Raw genomic sequence first — 22,434 nt, forward strand, 5'->3', positions numbered from 1 at the left:
GCTCAGCCTTCTTGACCCCAGTCTCTCCCTCTAGCTACACTGATCCTTGAACCCATCTTCCCAAAACAGGTGATACCATATTGTAAAATCCAGGTTATCTCAAGCCACACATTTCATAAACGTTCCAATTAATGCTCTCCCAGAGAGAAGATAGGTTTGTGCACTTATACATTAGCACTAGAAACCTTAAGCTTTCAAAACACAGAAGGGAAAATGCTTTGCAAAGCTAAATCCATCAAAATGGAGAAGGGCATTTACTCTTTTTAAAACAACCCTATATTCCTTTAGAGTATGGAGGTATTAATGGATTTCTCACTCACTCTTACAGCAAATATTAGTACTTTTGAACTACAAATGAAAAAGAAGCCTTACTGAAATCATTTTAACATTAGCATTATCGATAGTGATTTCCTTTTCCCACTTCAACTGGGCTTCTTTAGACAGACTTCAAAGTTGCATATATTTAGTCAAGAATTTTCCTCAAGTACCAAGTGGTAAACATACTTAGTTTCATTGAATATACCCTACCTTTGATGTTGACAAATAATAGCCAAAGGAAAAACTACTGAAGCTTCTCTTTCCTGTCCACAAATTTGCCTATCACTAGTATTACATATTCACATCAAGACTTCAGAGGGTGTATGCTTTCTTTTCTGAAATGTATATGGAAAGTCAACTTATATTAAATGAAAAGTCTTACACAAATCATTGACAAATTTTATTCTTTACATTTTTGTAGTTTTAAAATTCTACACCACCATGAAGTCATGGGTTTAGTATCGCTCTTGAAATGAAGGAATGCTGAAAAACTAAAATGTAAGAAAAATGAGCATGCTATTTTTTTCTTATTCTGGAATACACATGTGAAAGCTTTCTTCAGTAAATACTGACCAGTCTAGGACACTTTCATGGAATGAGGTGTTCCAACTGTCTGAATAATTAATTGTAGGGAACTACATAGTAAATCAGTTGATTAGTCAAAGCATTTTCTAAAACAGTTTTTACCAGAGGCATTGTTTATAGAATGCATAAGCTATTATGCTACTGTGATCACTTATATGACAAAGTATTCCAAAAATTTGTGAAATTAGTGTTTCGAACTAATGAAATTTTATTCAATTGTAAAATTCCAGAATATATTTTTTAGATTTCAGATGAAAATTTGGCTCTACTGTCCTTAAAAAATAATCACAAAAGCAGCAGTGAAAGGTAGAAACACTCCAATGATTACAATTAAGAGGAATAAGGATGGAAACTGTTATAGAAATATTTTTTCCTTCTCTTCCACCCTACATAACTGAAAAAAAATCAACCCCCCAAAACTCAAATTCTGTAATCAAACCATAAGCACAGATACATCTTACAAACGTAACATACTTTTAACAGTCATTTTACATTTGACGTGCTATGTACTCACCACACAAGTTTCTAAAAAGTTTTAGAAAGCAGTCTTCTACAGACACCAAAATTGTAAACAGAGAAAATTAATCCAGTTGCCACCGAATGTTAAAAAGCAAGAAAACTAAATATTAATTTATACACTAGAAAAATGATTAAAAACAAGCTTATAAATTTAGCTCACACACAGGAAATGAACGAAAACAGATACAAAGCCTTCTATTCATATATTTGTTTTGTGAGCAGGGGGCGTTGGTGACACTAAGATTAAGAAATTTTTATTTATTGCTATTCAACATTTTAAGCAGTTTAAAACAGCTGTTTTAAGTATACCTTAGAGGAAAAAGAAAAGTGTCATTGGGATTATCAACAGTACAGTTACAAGTTTATAACTATGCCTGCATCAAAATGTACAGCCAAACCCCTCTTTTTTTACACAGAAAAACAAAGGATATTTAAGATTAATAATTTGTCTATATTTCGTAAACAGATACAGAAGACTGAAATGTTTTATCACATAATAGAACTGTTTGCTTATAGCTTCTACTTACTCAATTATATGAATTTGCCCTACTTGAATCTTACCATAGTTAGTTTTAATAGTACAATATTTGCATTTCATTTCTGAACCACAAATGGAAAGAACAAATAGTAAATCAATTCAACACCATGTTATCTGTACGTTATTCCTTCACTTTACTGATATAGTCAGCAAATTTATTGAAACTTTCTTCCTGTTGCTCAAGAGCATCTAGAAAAATGCCCATGGGTGTCTTCTTTAAACCTATTCCTTCCATCTTATTCTCCAGTTTGTTCTTGATATTCCGAAGCCTCAAGGAAGCATGGATAAACATCACTAAAAAAAACAAAATTAGAACGAGCTTCAAATCTCAAAGGAATTTCCTATCTTTCAAGACCAATCACAGTGTTCATAAAGGGATCATGGAGAAGATGCCCAAGTAAAATTCCAACACAAATAAAGATGCACTCAGTTCTGTCTCAAGGCATGTTTTCAGTATCTATTTTGGTTAGAATATTAAGAAATTAGGAAATGTTCATCCAACATTGCAAATTGGTTTGGGCACCATTATGCTTATGAAAGGACAAGCCTTGTGCATATCATTGGAACTGGTGAATGTTGTCGCAAAACTTTTTTTAGCGTGAGGCTTTTTTTTTCCTTTTACAAAAATGCAACTCCTGAGTTACAGGAGAGCTGTGTACTGCCAACAATTTATTTTATTGAAATTGCACTGTGTGCTTGATTCCAAACGGAGGCTTAGTTCTTTAACTGTATTTCTTGAAATTAAACTGGAATTTCACCTGTGTATCTTCCCCAACCCTCAAAGAAACAAATAGGCTTAACTAAGACTATGCCTATGTCTTCAAAAATGTGCACACATAACCTCCCCCCATGACTCCAAAAAAGGCCGCTGACTGTGGTTGCAACCCAGCACATCATTTACCAATGGAATTGATTGTTCTGGTTGTTTTCTCCATTTGGTATGATTATGTGACCAAATAAAATGTGAAAAATGGCCAGAATTCACAGCGTGTACTAATGAAAAGAGCATGGGCAAGTTGCAACTTCTTGGTGCCACAGTTTCCTCATCTAAGTGGGAATTTGATACCTGTTCTCTTGCCTACTTAGGCTGTGAACTGCATGGGGAATAGGGAATAGGTCAGACCTGATTATCTTGTATCTACTCCAGTGCTTGGCACATAGTAAGCACTTAACTATCACAATTAATATAAATAGTGGGAACAGCTCTGTGGTCCACTTCTGAAGATATGACCTTTTGTCCTAATTGGGTCAGAGTTACCATTCTAGTACATTGGTAGATAAAATATCTGGCACTTACAGAGAGTGTACAATTAGTAAGTGGACTTGCACGCTATATTATTTGCTGTTTAGCTGCCCAAGGTTGTTGGTCATTTTTTTTTCTTTCCCAGAACAACTTGGGAAAGTTAGGATTGGTCAGGCCAAACTCAGAATCAAAACTTCCTAATGGAGGCACAATTAAGTAACTAGAATAAATACAATCTATTCGGAGAAGCTCAAAGCTACTAAGTAGCTGAAGGAATGATTCTGCTCACTGAAACTGTAGCTGATGAGTTCATGAATAGGAAGTAACTTTATTTCCAAGAGAAAAATAAATTCTTCTGGAGCTCTGGGCACCATGCAGAGCACTAAAAGAATATTTTCACCTATTCATCTATTTCACCTCATTTTCCCTATCCTCCCTCCCCTCTGTGTCAACTATGCACTTGGCAGGTGTACCCCCTTAAGCACTGTGCTACTCACCACAGCCCCACAGCACTTACGAACACATCCTTATGCTCTATTTCCCCTATCTGTAATTTTTTTTAATGTCTACCTTCCCCTCTATGCTGTAAGCTCCTTGTGATCAGGGATCATGTCTACCAACTCCACTGTACTGTTCTTTCTCAAGCACTTATTACAGTGCTCTACACACAGTAAGTGCTCAATAAATACCACTGACTCACCTAGCAATTGACTGAATTCCAGGTACTCAATATATAATTAAATGAATTACTAGTTTCAATCACTGTCACGTATGATACATTTTAACAAAAAATAAAATGAACAAAGCCACTAATTTTTTCTCCTTCAATTGTCATTCCTGCTTTTTACAAGTTTAAGGAAAATTAGAGCTTAACTTACGCAGCAATGGAAATGTGATTCCAAATATGAAGACCATAACACCGCCAAAGAAAGATATCAAAAAGTAACTGGCCAACATGACAACCATGACAAACGTCGTGGGATACTGTTTCTTCAGTCGGCGGAAGATGTCTTTATTGTGGGCCGCCCACACAAACCCTGTGAATACCAGTACCACTACCGTCCCACCCAGGATCATGTTGAAAGGACTCAGGAATCTGGAAGGAGAAGATGTAGAAGGATTAGCACCATAATAGGCCTACTCTAGCCTGATGGCTTTCATTTCTAGGCTTCTAAAGTTTGGCTTTATTATCTAGAGAGGTTTTGGAAATAATAAAAAGTGTTGCAGGCAGAACCAATCAGATGTCTGATTTTTGTATTTAGGACTAAAAGCAATACAAACTTGGAGAGGAGCCATAAAAAAATCACAATTTCACTGCTCCTGTTGAACAGTGACCCAACAGAAAAGAAAAAAATAGTCCATGTGATTCTCAACTCTGAGAAATCCTCTCATTTTAAATCATCACACAGGTATAGTTTTCAGTTAAAGCCATTCACAAATATCAGCAGCAGCTTGGGTCAACTTGCTAAGGGAAATAACTTGGCCAAGTTTGCATGTCCACGGGCCTACACTGTGCTGCTTTTGTTGACTTCCCACAGTTCTAAGATAACTACAATAATGCTAGAACACATTTTCAAGATATGATTTGGATACAACAGAAAAATTAGAGAATGTTCTTCCCGCAAGTCTGTTTGGAATATAATTTGACCCACAAATTGGCATAAGCAGAAATGGTTGTGCATGGTTCCAGTCAAGGTGTGATGCTACTATGCTACTCAAATTTCTGCCTTCCCATACTGTACAATTCTTTGCTTCTGCAATTTCACAGTATTGAAATTCAACAAAATAACAATGAGTGGCAGGCATGTATAGAATTCTACTAGTTGTGGACATAATGATATAAGCATTTATAGGAAAAAACAGAAGAGTCGTTGTGATGCCGTCAAACCTAGCTCATTTATCCCCGCTGAATCAGTGATCATGAGAACACAATGTTTTTCAAGAAACAATTATAGGAGAAGTAAACATTTACAGTAAGCGTTATATTTCTTTCAAATGGTCCAAGATAGTAGATAAGATCTAGATGGGAGAATCTAGTCTCCTCTTTGTTATGAGGTATTTTTTGAGGAAAAATGTAAGACAGAAAGGTGGAGAGAAAAACACCCTCCAGACCCACCAAGAGTTGGGAATGGGGCCTGGCTTCTGCGAGGAGGATGGCTTTTCTGCCAATAGCGGGAAAATTCCCAACCTCCCAATGGGGAACAGCCCAGCTCTCCTGAGGGCAAAGTGAAGAGATGTCAAATAATTGGGAGCTTCCTGTCAGCAGTGGGATGTTACCTGCCTGGTTCTGAGATCCAGCCAGAAGAGATCTGGCTTCCAACCTCTTCCTGCCCCACATATCCACTCTTTCCCAGTTGTCTCTTAAAAGATCTCCCATTTCCTTTCAAAATCTGCTCCCTCCACTTGTGCTTCTGACCTCATCTCTTCTCCTCTTATCAAAACACTTGCCCTCTCCCTTCTTCCCTCTTGGGCTGCCATCTTCAACTGTTCACCCCTAAAATGGCTCTCCCCCCCACCCCCACATATTCAAACATACCCGTGTATCCCCTAACCTAAAAAGACACTCCCTTGACCTCAATATACTCTCCAGGTATTGTCCATTCTCCCTCCTACCATTGCTTTCCAAACTCCTTGAATGAGTTACTTAATCCCACTGCCTCCACTTCCTCTCCTCAATCGCCCACAATCAGGCTTCCACCCCACTGAAACCACTCTCTCCAAGGTCACCAATGACCTCTTCCTTTGTCAAGCCCAATGGACTTTCTCCATCCTAATCCTCCTAGATCTCTCAGCTGCCTCTGACACTCTGGATGACTCCCTTTCCCTGGAAACACATGTAACCTTGGTTTCACCAACATTTTTCCTCACCTGCCTCTCCTCCTACCTCTCTGGCCATTCCATTATGATCTCTTTCTTCCTCAGTCTCCCACCCCTTAATTGTGGGGGTAACTCAAGGCTGAGTTCTGGGCCCCCTTCTATTCTCCATTTATACCCACTCCATTGAAGCCCTGGGAGTGGATAAGTTCTCCAATTAACATCAACACTGATGACTCCCAAATCTACCTCTCCAGCCCTGACTTCTTACCACCTCTGCAATCTCACCTTTCCTCCTGCCTTCAGGACAGTTCCTCTTGGATGTCCTGGGGACACGTCATGTTTAACATGTCCAAATCTGAACTCATCTTTCCACCTAAATCCTCTGCTCCCCTCCCCCTCTTCCCCTCACCCTGGCACAGATCATATTTCTCCTAGAAGACTTCATATGTGGCATGTTTGCACTTTTAAAAACTCGCTACTTGAACCTACCAGAGCTGATAAAAATTACCCATTTTTTTTAATGGTATTTGTTAAACACTTACTGTATTCCAGGCACTTTATTAAACATTGGGGTAGATATAAGCTAATTAGGTTAGACACAGTCCATTTCCCACATGGGGCTCATAGTCTTAATCCCCCTGAGGTAACAGCACAGAGAAGTAAAGTGACTTGTCCAAAGTCACACAGCAGACAAGTGCCGGAGCCAGGATTAGAACCCAGGTCCTCCTCTCAGGACCGTGCCCTCTCTCCAGTAGGCCACACTACTTCCCTAACACGTTTTCCTTATTATTTTGGATAGAACTGATGTTGGGAGGAAAAGAAATGTGCATGAAAGCAACATCAGTCAAGGCCCTCTGTTGGCCCTGGATAATGGACCATGTGTGCAAGGGCTCCCCACCTTATGATGTGATGACATTATGATACGCTGCATATGACATCAAAGCCATCTCCCCAACCCCAGCTAGGAGCCTCCCCCATTCCTCTTTCTAGCTTCAACTAGCATCTCTAGGCGGATGATTCCCAAATCTACATCTCCAGTCCTAATTTCTCTCCTCTGTAGTTTGCCATTTCCTCCTGGCTTCAGGATATCTCTACTTGGATGTCCCGCCAACACCTCAAACTTAACATGTCCAAAGCAGAACTCCTTATCTTCCCACTGAAACCCTGTGCTTCCCGACTTTCCCACCACTATAGACAGCACCAACATCCTCCACCTCACAAGCCTGTAACCTTGCTGTGATCCTCAACGCATCTCACTTATTCAATCCACATATTCAATGTCACCAAATCCTGTCAGTTCTATGTTCACAACATCGCTGAAATCTGCCCTTTCCTCTCCAAATTGCTACACACTGATCCAAGCACTTATACCCTGCCTCGACTACTGCATCGCCTTTTCGCTGACCTCTCTACCTTCTGTCTCTCCCCACTTCAATCCAAATTTCACTCCACTGCCTGGATCATTTTTCTACAAAAATCTTCAGTCCATATTTCCCCACTCCTCAAGAACTTCCAGTGGTTGTCCATCCACCTCCTCACCGAATAGAAACTCCTTATCGTCGGCTTTAAAGCACTCAATCACCTTGCCCCCTCCTATTTAACCTTGCTGTTTTCCTACTACAACCCAGACCGCCCACTCCACTCCTCTAATGCCGGCTTACTCACTGCACTCCAATCACAGCTACCTTTCCACCAACCCCTTGCCCACATCCTTCTTCAGTCCTGGAATTCCTTCCCCCTTCATACCCAACAGACAACTGCTCTCCCCACCTTAAAAATCTTATTGAAAATCACATCTCCTCCAAGTCCTTTCCCAATTGAGCCCTCATTTCCACTACTCCCTCACTTCTGTTACTCTTTCACCTGTATTTATGCCCTTTAAATATTTGATATTCACCTTACCCTCAGCCCCATAGCACTTGCGTACATATCCATAGTTTATTTTAATGTCCGTCTCCCCCTTTAGACTGTAAGCTCCTTGTGAGCAGAGACCATGTCTACCAACTCTGTTGTACTGTACTCTCCCAGGGGCTAGGTACAGTGCTCTGCACATAGTAAGCACTCACTAAATACCACTGATCGATTGCTCTACACACTGAAAGTGCTCAATAAATACCATTGAAATACCACTCTCCCAACTCAGTGGAGTGTGACTGCACACATGTGTGGTCTGGTGGTGTTCCCCTTAAGTCACTAATTCCCCATCAAGAAGCACATGTTAATTGAGGATATTGGCTTGTTCAGCTCCAGGGCAGTTGATTTCTTAAGAAAGGATCTGGTGAGGCCAGGAGTGCTTGGGGCAAGGGTGGAGAAGGGTGTTTATCCTCTGCCCTCATGTCTCTTCTTGCAGGGATGGAGCCACTCTCCCCATCCCGATTTACCACAACTGAGCCCCTTTAGTGTTCTACCCACTAGGCCATGCTGCTTCTCTTCAGCTGCCACCAGCTATTCCTTAGTAAACATGGAATATTGTGAAGGCACCATTTGTTTCATTCCCCTTTCCCAGCCAAGGATGTATGTAAGCCCCCCTCTAGACTGTAAACCCGTTCTGGGCAGGGAACGTGTCTTCCAACTTTTATATTGTACTCTCCCAAGCACTTAGTACAGTGCTCTGCACACAGTGAGTACTCAATAAATACCATTTATTGATATATGAAAATGAATATTGGCTCATTTAATGCTTACCAATTTTTATTAGATGACAACTCAAGAGGCTCAAGTGGAAAAAAATCATATTGCATTTTATGGTATTAAGCACTTTCTATGTCAGGCACTGTACTAAGTGCTGGGGTATATACAAGCTAATCGGGTTGGACAGTCCTTGTCCCACATTTACTCATTCATTCATTCAATTGTATTTATTGGGTACTCACTGTACTGAACTAAGTGCTTGGAAAGTACAATACAGCAATAGAGACAATCCCTGCCCACAAAGGGCTTACAGTCTTAATTCCACTTTTACAGATGAAGTGACAGGCACAGAGGAGTTAAGTGAGTTGCCCAAGGTCACACAGCAGACAAGTGGCAGAACCCAGGATTAGAACCTAGGTCCCTCTAACTCCCAGGCCTGTGCCCTACCCACTAGGCCATGCTTCTTCTCTTCAGCTGCCACCAGCTATTCCTTAGTAAACATGGAATATTGTGAGGCAACATTTGTTTTATTCCTCTTTCCCAGCCAAGGATGCATCTAGCCAGCTGCGATTGAACAGAGCACAAGCTGGAGTGAGGAAGCAAGAGGGTAGGGCTAACAGACACTGACATAAAATGACTGTCAGACAGTTGCAGATCTTTCCGTTTCAAACTACCATATTTTAAATGCTTAAGGTACTGCATGGTGTCATCCAATTTAAAGCTCCAAATTGACCCAATTTTAAGAAGTGTATTTTAATTATTATTTTAGGATTTATGAGTGGAAAAAAACCCCAACAACTTCATTTCACCTGGGAACCATTTTCGGGGTGTATGCATGATTAAAGTTCCATCTTAGTAAAATGGTTCAAAAACCAAGCTGCACAGACATCCTGTCACCAAACCCAGCCAATGGGTGGGACTTCAATGGTAAGAAAAAAAAAAAAATACAAGATTTACTTTGAAGACTAGTAAGCAAATTATTAGGAAATGTCAAAGAGGGGGAAAAAAAAGTGTTAAACAACAGGAAAAGAGGAAAAGATAGGGTCCACATGGGGATGAGACACAAGAAGTCAGTAGTTTTGGGAGATAGTAGCCTAGAAGACTTTTGTACAACTTCCCACCAGAAAGCTGTAATGAGATTGTTTTCAGCTCTATTTTTTTTTTTTTTTTTTGCCTCTTTCCTGACCAGGATCTTACCATTCTACTCCACTTTTCCTCTCTCTATTCCCTCAGAGGTCACTTCAATGCTCCTTCCCCTCGGTGCTTGACTCCCATCAAAAGGCAAACGTTGGTGCTCATGAAAGACCCTATTCCTGTTCTTGAGCCATTTACAGTCTCTGCTTCCATCCTTTCCTTCTCCGTGGTACAGGGCAATTTTTCAACTGCAGCAATATGATGGCTATAAGAGCAGGGAGGAGTGTTCTTCAGTCAACTACAGAGAAGATGCTAATGGCCCCATTGGATTCCTTTTCTTACCCAATGGCCAAAGAAGCCTGATTCCAGCACAGCTGGGAGTGAGATCTTTTGCCACGATTTGCACATCTGGGCAACTATGAAACAACGGGAGCTTCGAGTGGACAACTAGAATACTGTGCACCTCAGAGGGTCTGGATAGGTGGACCAATGCACTGTCCTAAATAAGTGCTCAATAAATATATTTGAATGAAAAAGATATAAAATACCAATTCATGGATATTCTCCCTACAATTTAAAGTGATAGTCTGACATGACTTATGACCCATCCCCAAAACATACAAAGTTAACATGCAGTTTTATAACGAAGGCAAAGTGAAATGGTTCTAGATGAGTCCATCAGAAATCACTGCTTGGGTTTCTGCTTTGGATTTGCCAAGTAACTCTGCCTCCCTCCTGTCCCCACCCTTAGCCCTCGCTGGTTCCCAGGCTGCAGCTTTCCTAAACCCCACCCCATCTCCGTACACCCTCCCCAATCCATAGCTTTTTGCCCCCATTCTTTTAACTCCTATTTTTTAAAACAGCTGCTACTGCTGCCACCTTCACAAATCGTCCCCGCAGCTTTCAGTTTCCATCTTCCGAGGCCACAAAGCCGAGGAATCGGGGTGGATTTGAAGGGGAGAAGGCTGTTACTGTGAATCTTCTTCCCCACTGTGGCGGGCCTCTCCCCGCCCCGCAAACCCTCCACAGCCCGGCCCTTGGTCCCTGGAATATGGAAGCTGCAAGCTACATAAAGACCTGAGGGTGGCAGCAAAAAAAATTCAGTTAAAAGAACATAAATGGAACAGAAAAGCTGTCGGGGGGGAGGGGAAGGAAAAGAAAAGTGTAATTTGCTGCCAGGTAATCAAATAACTGCTCAAGAAAACTTCTCCTAGGCCCAGGATCTATATCTACAGTAGATGTTAAACTGATTACATGCCCACTGCTGGTATGTTGGACATTCCTGGACCAACCTTTCAAAGCGAGACTGCTTTTTCAAAAGGAGGAGAAAAAAAAAATGTGCAGACAACTAACTTCCTCCCCATGAAAGAGGGTGAGGGGGCACTAGTAAAAGAGTCTCTGGACTGTATTTCAGATTAGTTGCCCCGATGGAGAGCAGGACAGCTGGACTTATAAATCAACCTTTCCTCCAGAGTTCCAAATTTGCTTCTCACCTGTTCCTACTACTCATGTTCAAATTCCTCAAGAGCGTACTGAAAAGTCTTCTAGTCCCAATTTCAGTTTGCAACATATCTGATCCAGTCACAACCTATATTTAGACATGTAACCACTAAGTTTCCAGGGTGGAAAAAAGGGCTATGTTACTCAGGGTGTGGAAATCATTTGACAGCGTTCTTGCCGCAGTTACTCCTTTAATTTAATTTAATTCCTTTAATTTGAAGATCAAAATTTTAGGCTAGTCCAAAGAAGCTCAAAATACCAGACAAGCAGCATATAATCTTGCCATCCACATTCATACTCTGAATGTGCCTCATTCTCTAAGGAGAATACAAATTTCAGAACTGGTTCTGGATACAGATGACAGAGCACTTAGCACTAACCCACAAAGACAACAGCTGTGCTGTTAGGCAAGTGAGTCATAGGAATCCCAGGAAATTTCAGAACAAACTTTCCATAAATACATTACCCACCTTCCAGGCAGACAACTGTGTGTGGAGGGGGTCAGGTTCTTACCACAACGATCTGAGCTACACAGAGCTTCCTCTGGCCACCGAAGAGGGAGTATGCTCTCAAATGTGTGACAATTGCATCATGTTAACAGCATAATGACAATAATTTCTTTCTATTTATTTCCAAAAGAGAGAAAATAAAGCGATGTGAATAACTTGTCCCATTGTGGAAAAAAATGGTAACAGGACTGACCCAGTTTTAAAGTCATCTAATGCTGTATTGCAGAAGATTGTAGTCAAGCAAGTTGGATTCCCTTCAGCACCCATTCTGTAGTATCAGAGAAGCCTGATTCTCCCCTCAATGACTACCTCAGTTCCACACATCCCTTGATAATGTTCTCGTAAGAAACAGAGGAAGAAATGCAAGCCTTTGAAAACAAGAGTAGTTTTTCCTGAAAGCTTAGAGAGCTAGGTCACTATTGATGAACACTGACATATGCTTGGTAAGATGATAAAATTAACAAGAGTTCCATTTGTACACTCGGTATGGTTTAGGAACTGAAATAAAACTGCAAGGTTTACTTGCCAGGACCGATCCCTGAAATCCACTTAGTCAAAAATCGCAGAAGAGCCCTAGGAAATCCTATCTAGCTTCAGTAGTACCATGATCCAACAAACAAGCCTGGTTACATAAAGAAGAGTTCAGGCAAGAGAAATTCAGTGGCAATCAATTTTAATCTCCCTTTAAAAAAGTTTCTACTGGTACCCCAATGAGGACCTCCTATTCTGTTCTGAGTACAAGAATTCATCTCTAGTTTTAAAACCTCTCTGTGTTTTCTAAAGAAAGAAAAAAATGTAGATGGAGGTAGTAGCCAAATTCTAAGATTTGCCCTTAACAGGGTAATTAATAGTTATTTTTTAAAAGGCACAAAGATCCGGGTACCTTGGTACCACATCTGATTTCACTATAAGAAAGTGTGGGAATGGACTGAGAATGAGATGACAATAATTACAACCACTTTACCAAGTCAGGAAGAAATAGCCATCATGCTGTTAACATAATACTAATAGCAAAATTTGTTCTGCACAGCTTTCATCTACATGTCAAGAAAATTTTTCATTTCACATATGCAAACGATTTTGTTCTAAAGTCTTTCCTGAAGGTACCCAGTCTACACTATCCCTACTTACACTCAAACTTTTTATTGCCTCATCTTCACCCCTAAGTTATTAAAGGGCAGAGTGACAGCAAACTATTAAGTTAGAGAAGTGCATACTAAAATACAGTGTTGCTGTTTTTAGTGGACTTTGACTTTATATCAGCTAATGCACTAGGGATGGGAGAAGAAGAAATAGCAATCTGTTAAACCTTAGTGCTTAGTGAACACTAGGAGGAGCAGCCTGGCCTGATGGGCTTGTGCGTCATCCAGGCACTTGGATTTGTAACCTTCTGGCATTTGATATTTGTCCCAATCTCAACCCCTAAATTATATACTATAAATTATTTATATTAATATCTCTCTCCCCTTCTAGACTGTAAGAGTGTTGTGGGCAGGGAACGTGTCTGCCAAATCAGTTGTATTGCACTCTCCCAAGTGCTTAGTACAATGCTCTGCACACAGTAAGTACTCAGTGATACCACTGACAATGACAGAGAGAACACTGGACTGAGAATCAGGAGACCTGGGTTTTAACCCTGTCTTTGCCACTTGCCTACTGCGTGATCTGGGGCAAATCACAACTTCTCTGTGCCTCAGTTTCCTCTGTAAAAAGGAGATTACGCACCTCTTCTTCCCCACCCCATTGCCCCAAACCCCTTCTAGACCAGTGCTTAGCATGTAAGTTCTTGACAAATAGCAGTCATTAACTGATAGGTGCAAAACAAAGTACAAACAGCCTCAAACCAAGAGAAAAAAAAATCATGGCAGACTATAGGTGTAAGATTTAACAACTGAAAAGGTAAATGTTGAAGAGATTATGAGCACTGAAAATCTCTCTCTAGGCACGTGAGGAAAAATTTTAAAACCATCTCCCTGGACTCATTAATACAGAACACATTTCAGACCTTTTTTTCTTGTACATCAGATAGCTGCATAAGAAGAGATTACGGTACATCATTATTATTTCATTATTTCAACAAAAAATACTGATTTTTTTTAAACCTAGTCTTCTTCAAAGTTGCACTGCAGCTTCCACCCACCTTGAAGTCCACCAGACAGCTTTAGATAACATAAGCTACAATTCAGAAGAAAAATTCATATGGTATGATGCAATTCAAAATATTACAGTGGGAACATTAATGACTGTTCAGCAACACAGTAACAGCTTTTCTACTTTGTTGTGTAGAAATATTAGAACATGTGGGAGTTGAGTGGCTCAGAGCCAGGCCGATGTGAAAATTACAGTAGAGTCTGAAGAACTACAAGGGCTTCAAATTGTTAATTGTTTGGACTAACTCAGAAACAAGTTTTCAAAACTCGATTTGTTAAAAAAACAAAAAGGTATGTCTGGATTGTGAGCTAGGTATGTCTGGATTGTGGGCTAATTTTATTTTTGGATGTACTATTCACTTTCATGTAATCTACATATATTTACATTTGTGTGTTCGTGAGAGCAATAAATGAGCTGGTATCTCCTATTGTTGACACTCTGAAGTAATATTCATTTAAAAGCCAAAAGGCAAGCCGGTTCAAAGGTTAAATCATCCTTATATTAACACTGGATTTTTGGACTACTACATCTGATGCACCTACAGTTAATAAAATAACACTCAAGACTTGGATACTGAGGAAACACACTCAGTCTGACACGGTGAAATAGTGGCTTGATAAATTACAACTGCAGATCAAAGTCAGATGAAATGACCAACCTATTCTATAGTAATACACTATTTTGAATTCTAGGATTTAGAAAATATCTGACTTTGTTGTATTGTGGTCCAAGAACAATCTTTGGAAATTCTGGTGAGCAGCAAACACAGAAAAATTTTCCCAATACCACTTAGTGGCTATGCCCAAGAATTATCATGGTTTTCCATTTGCTCCTCATAATATGCACTTTGACCAGATATTTAAGTTTAATGGCCCAGTAGAAAGAGCCTGGAAGTCAAGAGACCTGGGTTTGGGGGCCAGATCCCCAATAGCCTACTGGGAATGTAACCCAGATAATCCTGTGTCCAGTTTCAGTGCTTAGTATGGTGTGAGGCACATAGTAAGCCTTTAACAAATGCCACACATCATTATTGACCTTGATCAAATCACAACTTCTCTGGGCCTCAATTTCCTCATCTCAACGTAGGCATAAAACAGATTGTCAGCTCCATGTGGGACAGGGGCTGTGTCTGATCTCATAGCCTTGTATTTACCTCAAGGCCTAGCACATAGTAAATTCTTAATGCCACAATAATCATTATTATTAACTGGATTGTTGACTGAGCCTGGCAGCATTCCTGCATTATATATACACATACTCTATAAGTGTATATACACATGTGTAGGTACCTATTTGTCTATCATAGTTAAAGACAATGTCGGTGATGGTAAAATTAAGCCATGGATGCAAGTTTACCTGGAAAGGCCAAAGCAGGACCTACTGTCCGACCACACTTGCATACACAAAGACTGTGCTCGGTTGTGCTATTGTGTCTGTTGTTTTCAGTGACTGATGTTGGTTTTGCTGTAGCCTCTGTCTTCTTATCCTCTGAAAGCCTTTGCTCAAAAACGCTGTTCCTATCTCGATTACAATGTACAACGCCGGTCTGTGCTGCAAAATCGCCTCCCAGTTTTCACCTGAAGTAGTATTGTGTGAGGCTTTATTTTACTGTTTCCTTAAAATGTTTCCTCTGCCACTCTTGCTTTGGTGCCCAATTTCAGCTCACTCTACAGCAGCTCTCTGGGTATCCACTTGTTTTCCATTCTTCTCACACATTCCACCCAGTGAAGCTGTTCTGAAATGTGCACAGCTTCAATGCTAGGAGGTTCACTTCATTCCAGGACTTTGTTGTTTGTGATCCTGCCTTGCAACTTGATTTGCCAGCAAGTGATGCTCATAGAACTACCCAAGAAGTTGGGTGTGGCATTTGAGGCGGGGTCCAGGTCTGTGTCCAGAAGATTGGGCAGCACTTCGTCTCTGGAGACCTTCAATGTGCTCTGACGTACAATGCCATCCTGCCACCACACTCCGATCATTGCCCAGAGGACGTGCTGGTCTTCTTGATTAATCTTCTACTTCTTGTCAGGTAGCGTTTTGCCTACGAAATAGAATTCCATGATGGTATTTATATTTTTGCCGCCGTTGAAGATCTCAGGTTATGGGTAGGGTTTCCCTGATGCAGGCTGATACGCTGCTTCAACTTTCATTGGGCAGTCTGTAATATCTGGCCAACTGAGCAAAGTGGCTTACAATCTTTTGCCTGTCTTCTTAAGTGAGGGCCTCTAGAGTACAGTTATCCATGTGTAGCAACACTCGGAAAACCAGTCCTGGTGACTTCATCTCATCTCAGAAAAATGCCCACTCATTGCTTATGGTGGAGACTGCTTGGGCTTCTTTGTTCCAAAGGGGCTGCTGAGTATTACCACGGTAACTTTTCTCTGCAATAACTGTAGCTAGTGCAATCAGGTGACGGAATAGAGTGTTCAGTGGTCTAAGCATCACTGTTGTTATCCACGCTTCTTTTACCCTGCTACACTAGGACATAGGCAGTCAGTGAGATGCCACTGTTTAGATTCTGGCTGCATCTAAGATGTTTTCCATTTATTAGCAGAGGGAAAATAGCAAATGTGCCAAACACCATCTGGTCATCACCACACCAAGTAGTCCACTGCTGTTTAGTGTGTTAATCTCCTGTAACCTAACGATTTCCCCCCTACTTTGAACATCACTACTGACAAGTGTTAGAATGACCCACTACAATCAGTTATAATAATAATAATTGCATTGATTAAGCACTTACTATGTGCAAAGCACTGTTCTAAGCACTGGGGAGGTTACAAGGTGATCAGGTTGTCCCACGGGGGGCTCACAGTCTTAATCCCCATTTTACAGATGAGGTACTGAGGCACAGAGAAATTAAGTGACTCACCCAAAGTCACACAGCTGACAATTGGCAAAGCTGGGGTTTGAACCCATGACCTCTGACTCCAAAGCCTGTGCTCTTTCCACTGAGCCACGCTGCTTCTCGATGTGTGATGAGTCTTTCTTTACAGAGGCATACTTTATTCACATCACAGCTCTTCATTGTAGGGATGGATGCCCTGATGATGGTGGCAAAGTGGTTCGGGTTCAAGGGTTGGTGAAGTGTCATCAGAAGGTTACTTATGCCTCCAGGCAGATTTGGAAGGCCCAAGACTGGTGATGACCTGATTGCAAAATCAACCTTTAACTGCAACCATTCTGAAGAGGAAGGCTTCTCCAAAGAAAGGTGTGTCCAGAGTTTAGGTTTGTGAGCCATGTTTCATTTGGTAGTCTAATTTCACTTAGCACTGTGATGGAATGGCCAAACAAGTAGGATATCTATCTATCTATAGGTATATCTATATAGATACACACACACACACACACACACACACACACATACACACTACAGGTGCTGTCTTTTCAACAACATATATTGTCCTAATGTTCCACATTACTCTGCACTTTGTACGCATTTCTTAGTGCTATTTCTGTTATATGCTTTGGCATCGCAAGCATATGACTCAACAACTGTTCGTCTACTGGTAAGCCATGCAAGATTTCTGAGTTCCTTTTCTAGTCTCCTTCCCCATTTGGAGTGAGCAGACCATTTCTTAACAGGGTTGCTCAGATATCCAGGTTGCTGATGAATGGCACCGGTGTTTCTTCTGCAGCCAGGGACCAACAACCTGGATCATCGGCTTGCAAAGGACTTGTTAGGGCAATGTAAGGGGGGTACCCCACCATGTATAGGGCAAGCATTCGAGTTGTTTTTAAATAGTTGTGATCAGCCGCACTGAGCCATCCCCATTCTTTTACCCAGTCAGCCAATCCTATTTATTGAGCACTGACTGTGTGCAGAGCACTGTGCTATGCACTTGGGAGAGTACAATACAACATCATCATCATGGTGTCATCCTCGACTCCGCTCTCTCGTTCACCCCTCACATCCAAGCCGTCACCAAAACCTGCCAGTCTCACCTCCGCAACATTGCCAAGATCCGCCCTTTCCTCTCCATCCAAACCACTACCCTGCTCATTCAAGCTCTCATCCTATCCCATCTGGATTACTATATCAGCCTCCTCTCAGATCTCCCATCCTCCTGTCTCTCCCCACTTCAATCCATACTTCATGCCGCTGCCCGGATTGTCTTTGTCCAGAAACGCTCTGGGCATGTTACTCCCCTCCTCAAAAATTGCCAGTGGCTACCAATCAACCTACGCATCAGGCAAAAACTCCTCACCCTCGGCTTCAAGGCTCTCCATCACCTCGCCCCCTCCTACCTCACCTCCCTTCTCTCCTACAGCCCACCCTGCACCCTCCGCTCCTAATCTCCTCACCGTGCCTCGTTCTCACCTGTCCCGCTGTCGACCCCCGGCCCACGTCATCCCCCTGGCCTGGAATGCCCTCCCTCCCCACATCCGCCAAGCTAGTTCTCTTCCTCCCTTCAAGGCCCTACTGAGAGCTCACCTCCTCCAGGAGGCCTTCCCAGACTGAGCCCCCTCCTTCCTCTCCCCTCCTCCCCCTCCCCATCCCCCCGCCTTACCTTCTTCCCCTCCCCACAGCACCTGTATATATGTACATGTTTGTACATATTTATTACTCTATTTTACTGTACATGTTTACTCTATTTATTTTATTTTGTTAATACGTTTGGTTTTGTTCTCTGTCTCCCCCTTCTAGACTGTGAGCCCACCGTTGGGTACTGCATATGTTGCCAACTTGTACTTCCCAAGCGCTTAGTACAGTGCTCTGCACACAGTAAGCGCTCAAAAAATACGATTGAATGAATGAATGAACAACAGACATTCCCTGCCCACAACGAGTTTACAGTCCTCTAGTAGCCAACAGCACTAGCCTTTTTCGATAGAATTTATCGAGTGCTTGCTGTGTGGGGGGCACTGTACTAAGCACTTGGGAGAGTACACTAAAGTCGGTAGACACGTTCTCTGCCCAGAAGGAGTTCACAAAATAGTTGGTGATTATCCAATCAATACCCTGTGACTGAGTAATACGTGCTGTTATCAGCAGACCCTATAGTGCTCTCATCTAATTTATACTGTACATTGTTGAGACACTCCCATCTTTTTAGCCTCTCACTAGGAAACCAGGTGCAGTTTCTGACCATGGAACAGAATAACTTGGTGTGTTTTTTGCTCTTTCAGCTGTTTTCTGTTTTGTCCATACCTAATCTGCACTTTGCTTTTAGATCGGGTCCCTTCTTCTCATCAATACTTTGCACAGCTCAAGTGCCAGTGAGATAGTAAAGGAATGGGAAAGGAAAAAAAAATTACACAGTTTGCATACACATGCTGTTCCACATTAAGCAGGTTAGTGGCAGGGGACACACAATTTCCTTGAATACTGTCCTTTCCTGGGCTAAATCGGTGGAGCTACACCCCTCCGTTCTTTAATAGATGTAGTAGTGCGATTATATATCAGCTTATTGAGGAGTATTACTTCCAAAACTCCAAACCACCCCAGATGACACCAGCTAAGACTTGGGGTAAGCAACTAGGCTTAAAGCAAAGACAAATCTTGTAACCACTTCTCTTTAGACAGTCTAATCTCCTCCTCCAAAAAACATTACCCCCTAAACCAACTGACTGAATGGCAAGCCTAATTTTAGTCACCAGCACTTCTTATAGCTACCAGTAACACAGTTAAAAAGGTTCGATCAAAGTTCCAACAGTATATAGCCTGGTAATTATTATCATGGTATTTGTTAAGTGCTCACTATGTGCCAAGCACTGTTCTAAGTGCTGGGATAGATACAAGGTAAGCAGGTTGTCTCACGTGGGGCTCACAGTCTTAATCCCCATTTTACAGATGAGGTAACTGAGGCACAGAGAAGTTAAGTGGCTTGCCCAGTCACACTGTAGACAAGTGGCAGAGCCGGGCTCTTGCCACTAAGCCACGGTACCTTTATTGCCAGTTTGTCTGGAAGAAAAAAGTCAATATTTCTGTCTGGTCCCAAGACCAATATGCCCATGAAGCTTACCTACAAGTGGAATTTTAGGCGGAAAAAAACAATCACCAGTTTTAGTTGCTCTTTCAAATAACCGATTTTTCTCCCTTACCAAGAAATCAACATGAGAGCTCACCTCCTCCAAGAGGCCTTCCCAGACTGAACGCTTTTTCCTCTCCTCCTCCCACCCCGCCCTACCTCCTTCCCCTCCCCACAGCACCTGTATATGTTTGTACAGATTTATTACTTTATTTATTTTACTTGTACATATTTACTATTCTATTTATTTTGTTAATGATGTGCATTTAGCTTTAATTCTATTTGTTCTGACGTCTTGACACCTGTCCACTTGTTTTGTTTTGTTTTGTTGTCTGTCTCCCCCTTCTAGACTGTGAGCCCATTGTTGGGTACGGACCATCTCCATATGTTGCCAACTTGTACTTCCCAAGCGCTTAGTACAGTGCTCTGCCCACAGTAGTGCTCAATAAATATGATTGAATGAATGAATGAATGAACATGTTTCAGAATTAAAGACAGTTGCTCAGAACTACTCATTACAAACTAATTTAACTTTGGCAGATTGCATCTTACATTAAGTCTGCAGGTGGTGAAAAAATTTAAGAATGTCTGAGTTAAATCATATTTACAATTGTTAGAGTTAGTTATTTTTCTTCCTTACGCTCACTGCTCTTACTAAATTCTGAAGCGGTAAATATAAGTAGATTCTTTCAAGAATCAGCTTGGCTCAGTGGAAAGAGCCCGGGCTTGGGAGTCAGAGGTCATGGGTTCGAATCCCAGCTCTGCCACATGTCTGCTGTGTGACTTTGGGCAAGTCACTTAACTTCTCTGAGCCTCAGTTCCCTCATCTGTAAAAAATGGGGATTACGACTGTGAGCCCCACGTGGGACAACCTGATCACCTTGTATCCCCCCCCCCAGCGCTTGGAACAGTGCTTTGCACATAGTAAGCACTTAACAAATGCGATTAAAAAAAAGAATTAAAAAGATACCTAGATTCAAGTAAGTTTCACCTACAGACCTTTGGCAAAGGGGGATTTAATATTGAGTAGAAAAAGCAGGCAAAAGGAAAAAGTAGCTGATGGAAGATCAAGACAGAAGCTAGGCAAGTAGCTCCTCCCTAATAATAATAATAATAATAATGACATTTGTTAAGCGCTTACTGGAGAACTTCTGATCGATCAGCCAATGGGATTTATTGAACATTTACTATGTGCTGAGCGCTTGGGAAACTACAACAGCATTAGCGGGCACTGTCCCTGCCCTTGATGAGATCAAGGGCTCCTGAAGCCAGATAAACACCCGAACAACGCTTTGCCGGAGAGCCACGCGGGGTGACAAGAGACAAATGCTCCTTGGGGGCCGAGGCCCAAGGTTATTTTGAAATCAAAATGGACCACAGTGCCTATCGGTATGAAACGGGGAGGGTCTTTCTGGTTGGGTCTGGGTCCCGAGGGAGGGGGAGGCGTGTGTGCCGGCGGCGGCCAGGGTCTGCCCGTTTTTAGGGGCCCTGGCCGCTCTCCCCAGCATCTTCCAGGCCCAGTCGGGGTGGCTTAAAGAAGGGGAATACCCATGACCGTAGCCCCGCTTCTTGAAACCATTCCCTTCTCGGCTCGATCCCGAAGCCGCACCGTCCTCGGGAATCGACAGCTCCAGGTCTCGATCCGACCTGAGGCGGGGGCGGGGGAAAGAGGGGGGGCGGGGGGGGAAAGAGGCGGGGGTGGGTGGCACGGCCTCCGCCCCACTCCTCCTGCGCCCCCTCGCGGCCGTTCGCCCAGGCACGCTTCCGGCCCACGCCCCGAGGCCTCACGGTATCCTTTGAACGCGAAAAGGGGGAGCGAAAGACGCGCGTGAAGCCCGAACCTCAGCCCACGATCTCCCTTGGGGAGGGGGTCTGGGGCAGCGAAAGCATTGTGGGGCCCAAAGGAGGGGCGCTTCCCCTTTGAAAGTTGTCTTTTTTTTCCAGCGGGGCTGGGGGGGGGGGGGCAAGACTCGGCCAGAGGGGCAGAATGAAGGAGGGGAAGCCGGTTTCCCCGAACCAGGGGTGTCGGCTGCCTCAAGAGGCGCCGAACCCAGAGGAAAAGTCTCACATCTGGTCATTGGGGGGGCGGTTAGTCCCCGGGACGCAGCCATTTTGTAGGGCCGGGGCAGCAGGGTTTACTTACCCCACAATGGAAACCACCATGGCAGCGACCACCAGATAATTGGTCTGGTAGTAAAGAAGGTTGCTGACCACCCGGTTGTTCCATTTGGAAATATCTTTGAAATCCGGCCGGGCGAAGCGCTCGGAACCGGGGAAGAAATCGTCCCAACTGCGGAGCGGAGCAACTTGCACGTCCATCTTTCGCCTTGTCCTCCGGAATCTGGCGGCGGCAGCAGCAACGACAAGTCAGCTGAGCCGAATCGAAACACTGACAGCAGGCAAGCTGCGTCGGCTCTGTTTGGCGTGAGGCTGCACTACGGAAATGGGTCGGGGGGAAGGCCCACCCCTCCCCGGTTTCCTTTCTCGTCTTCCTTGGCGCTCATCTTGCGGCTTGGAAGG

At 42.7% G+C, this 22,434-nt stretch overlaps 2 protein-coding genes across 2 annotated transcripts in view; one reads left to right on the forward strand and one right to left on the reverse strand.

Moving 5' to 3' along the window:
- Positions 1-703: 703 nt before the first annotated feature.
- On the reverse strand, positions 704-22,296 carry ARL6IP5 (ADP ribosylation factor like GTPase 6 interacting protein 5). Its single transcript, XM_038771944.1, has 3 exons — positions 22,058-22,296; positions 4,082-4,299; positions 704-2,254 (listed from the first exon to the last, which is right to left on the reverse strand). Exons 1-3 carry the CDS (start codon positions 22,231-22,233, stop codon positions 2,082-2,084), a joined length of 567 nt encoding a protein of 188 aa, XP_038627872.1. The 5' UTR covers positions 22,234-22,296; the 3' UTR covers positions 704-2,081.
- The window catches only part of UBA3 (ubiquitin like modifier activating enzyme 3), a 33,637-nt gene continuing 33,441 nt past the window's right edge, over positions 22,239-22,434 (forward strand). Inside the window, exon 1 of the mRNA XM_038771943.1 lies at positions 22,239-22,313. The gene's annotated coding sequence lies outside the window, so the exon portion shown is untranslated. The remainder of the gene's footprint in view (positions 22,314-22,434) is intronic.

This window comes from Tachyglossus aculeatus, chromosome X1, assembly GCF_015852505.1.
Source record: "Tachyglossus aculeatus isolate mTacAcu1 chromosome X1, mTacAcu1.pri, whole genome shotgun sequence".
NCBI lineage: Eukaryota > Metazoa > Chordata > Mammalia > Monotremata > Tachyglossidae > Tachyglossus > Tachyglossus aculeatus.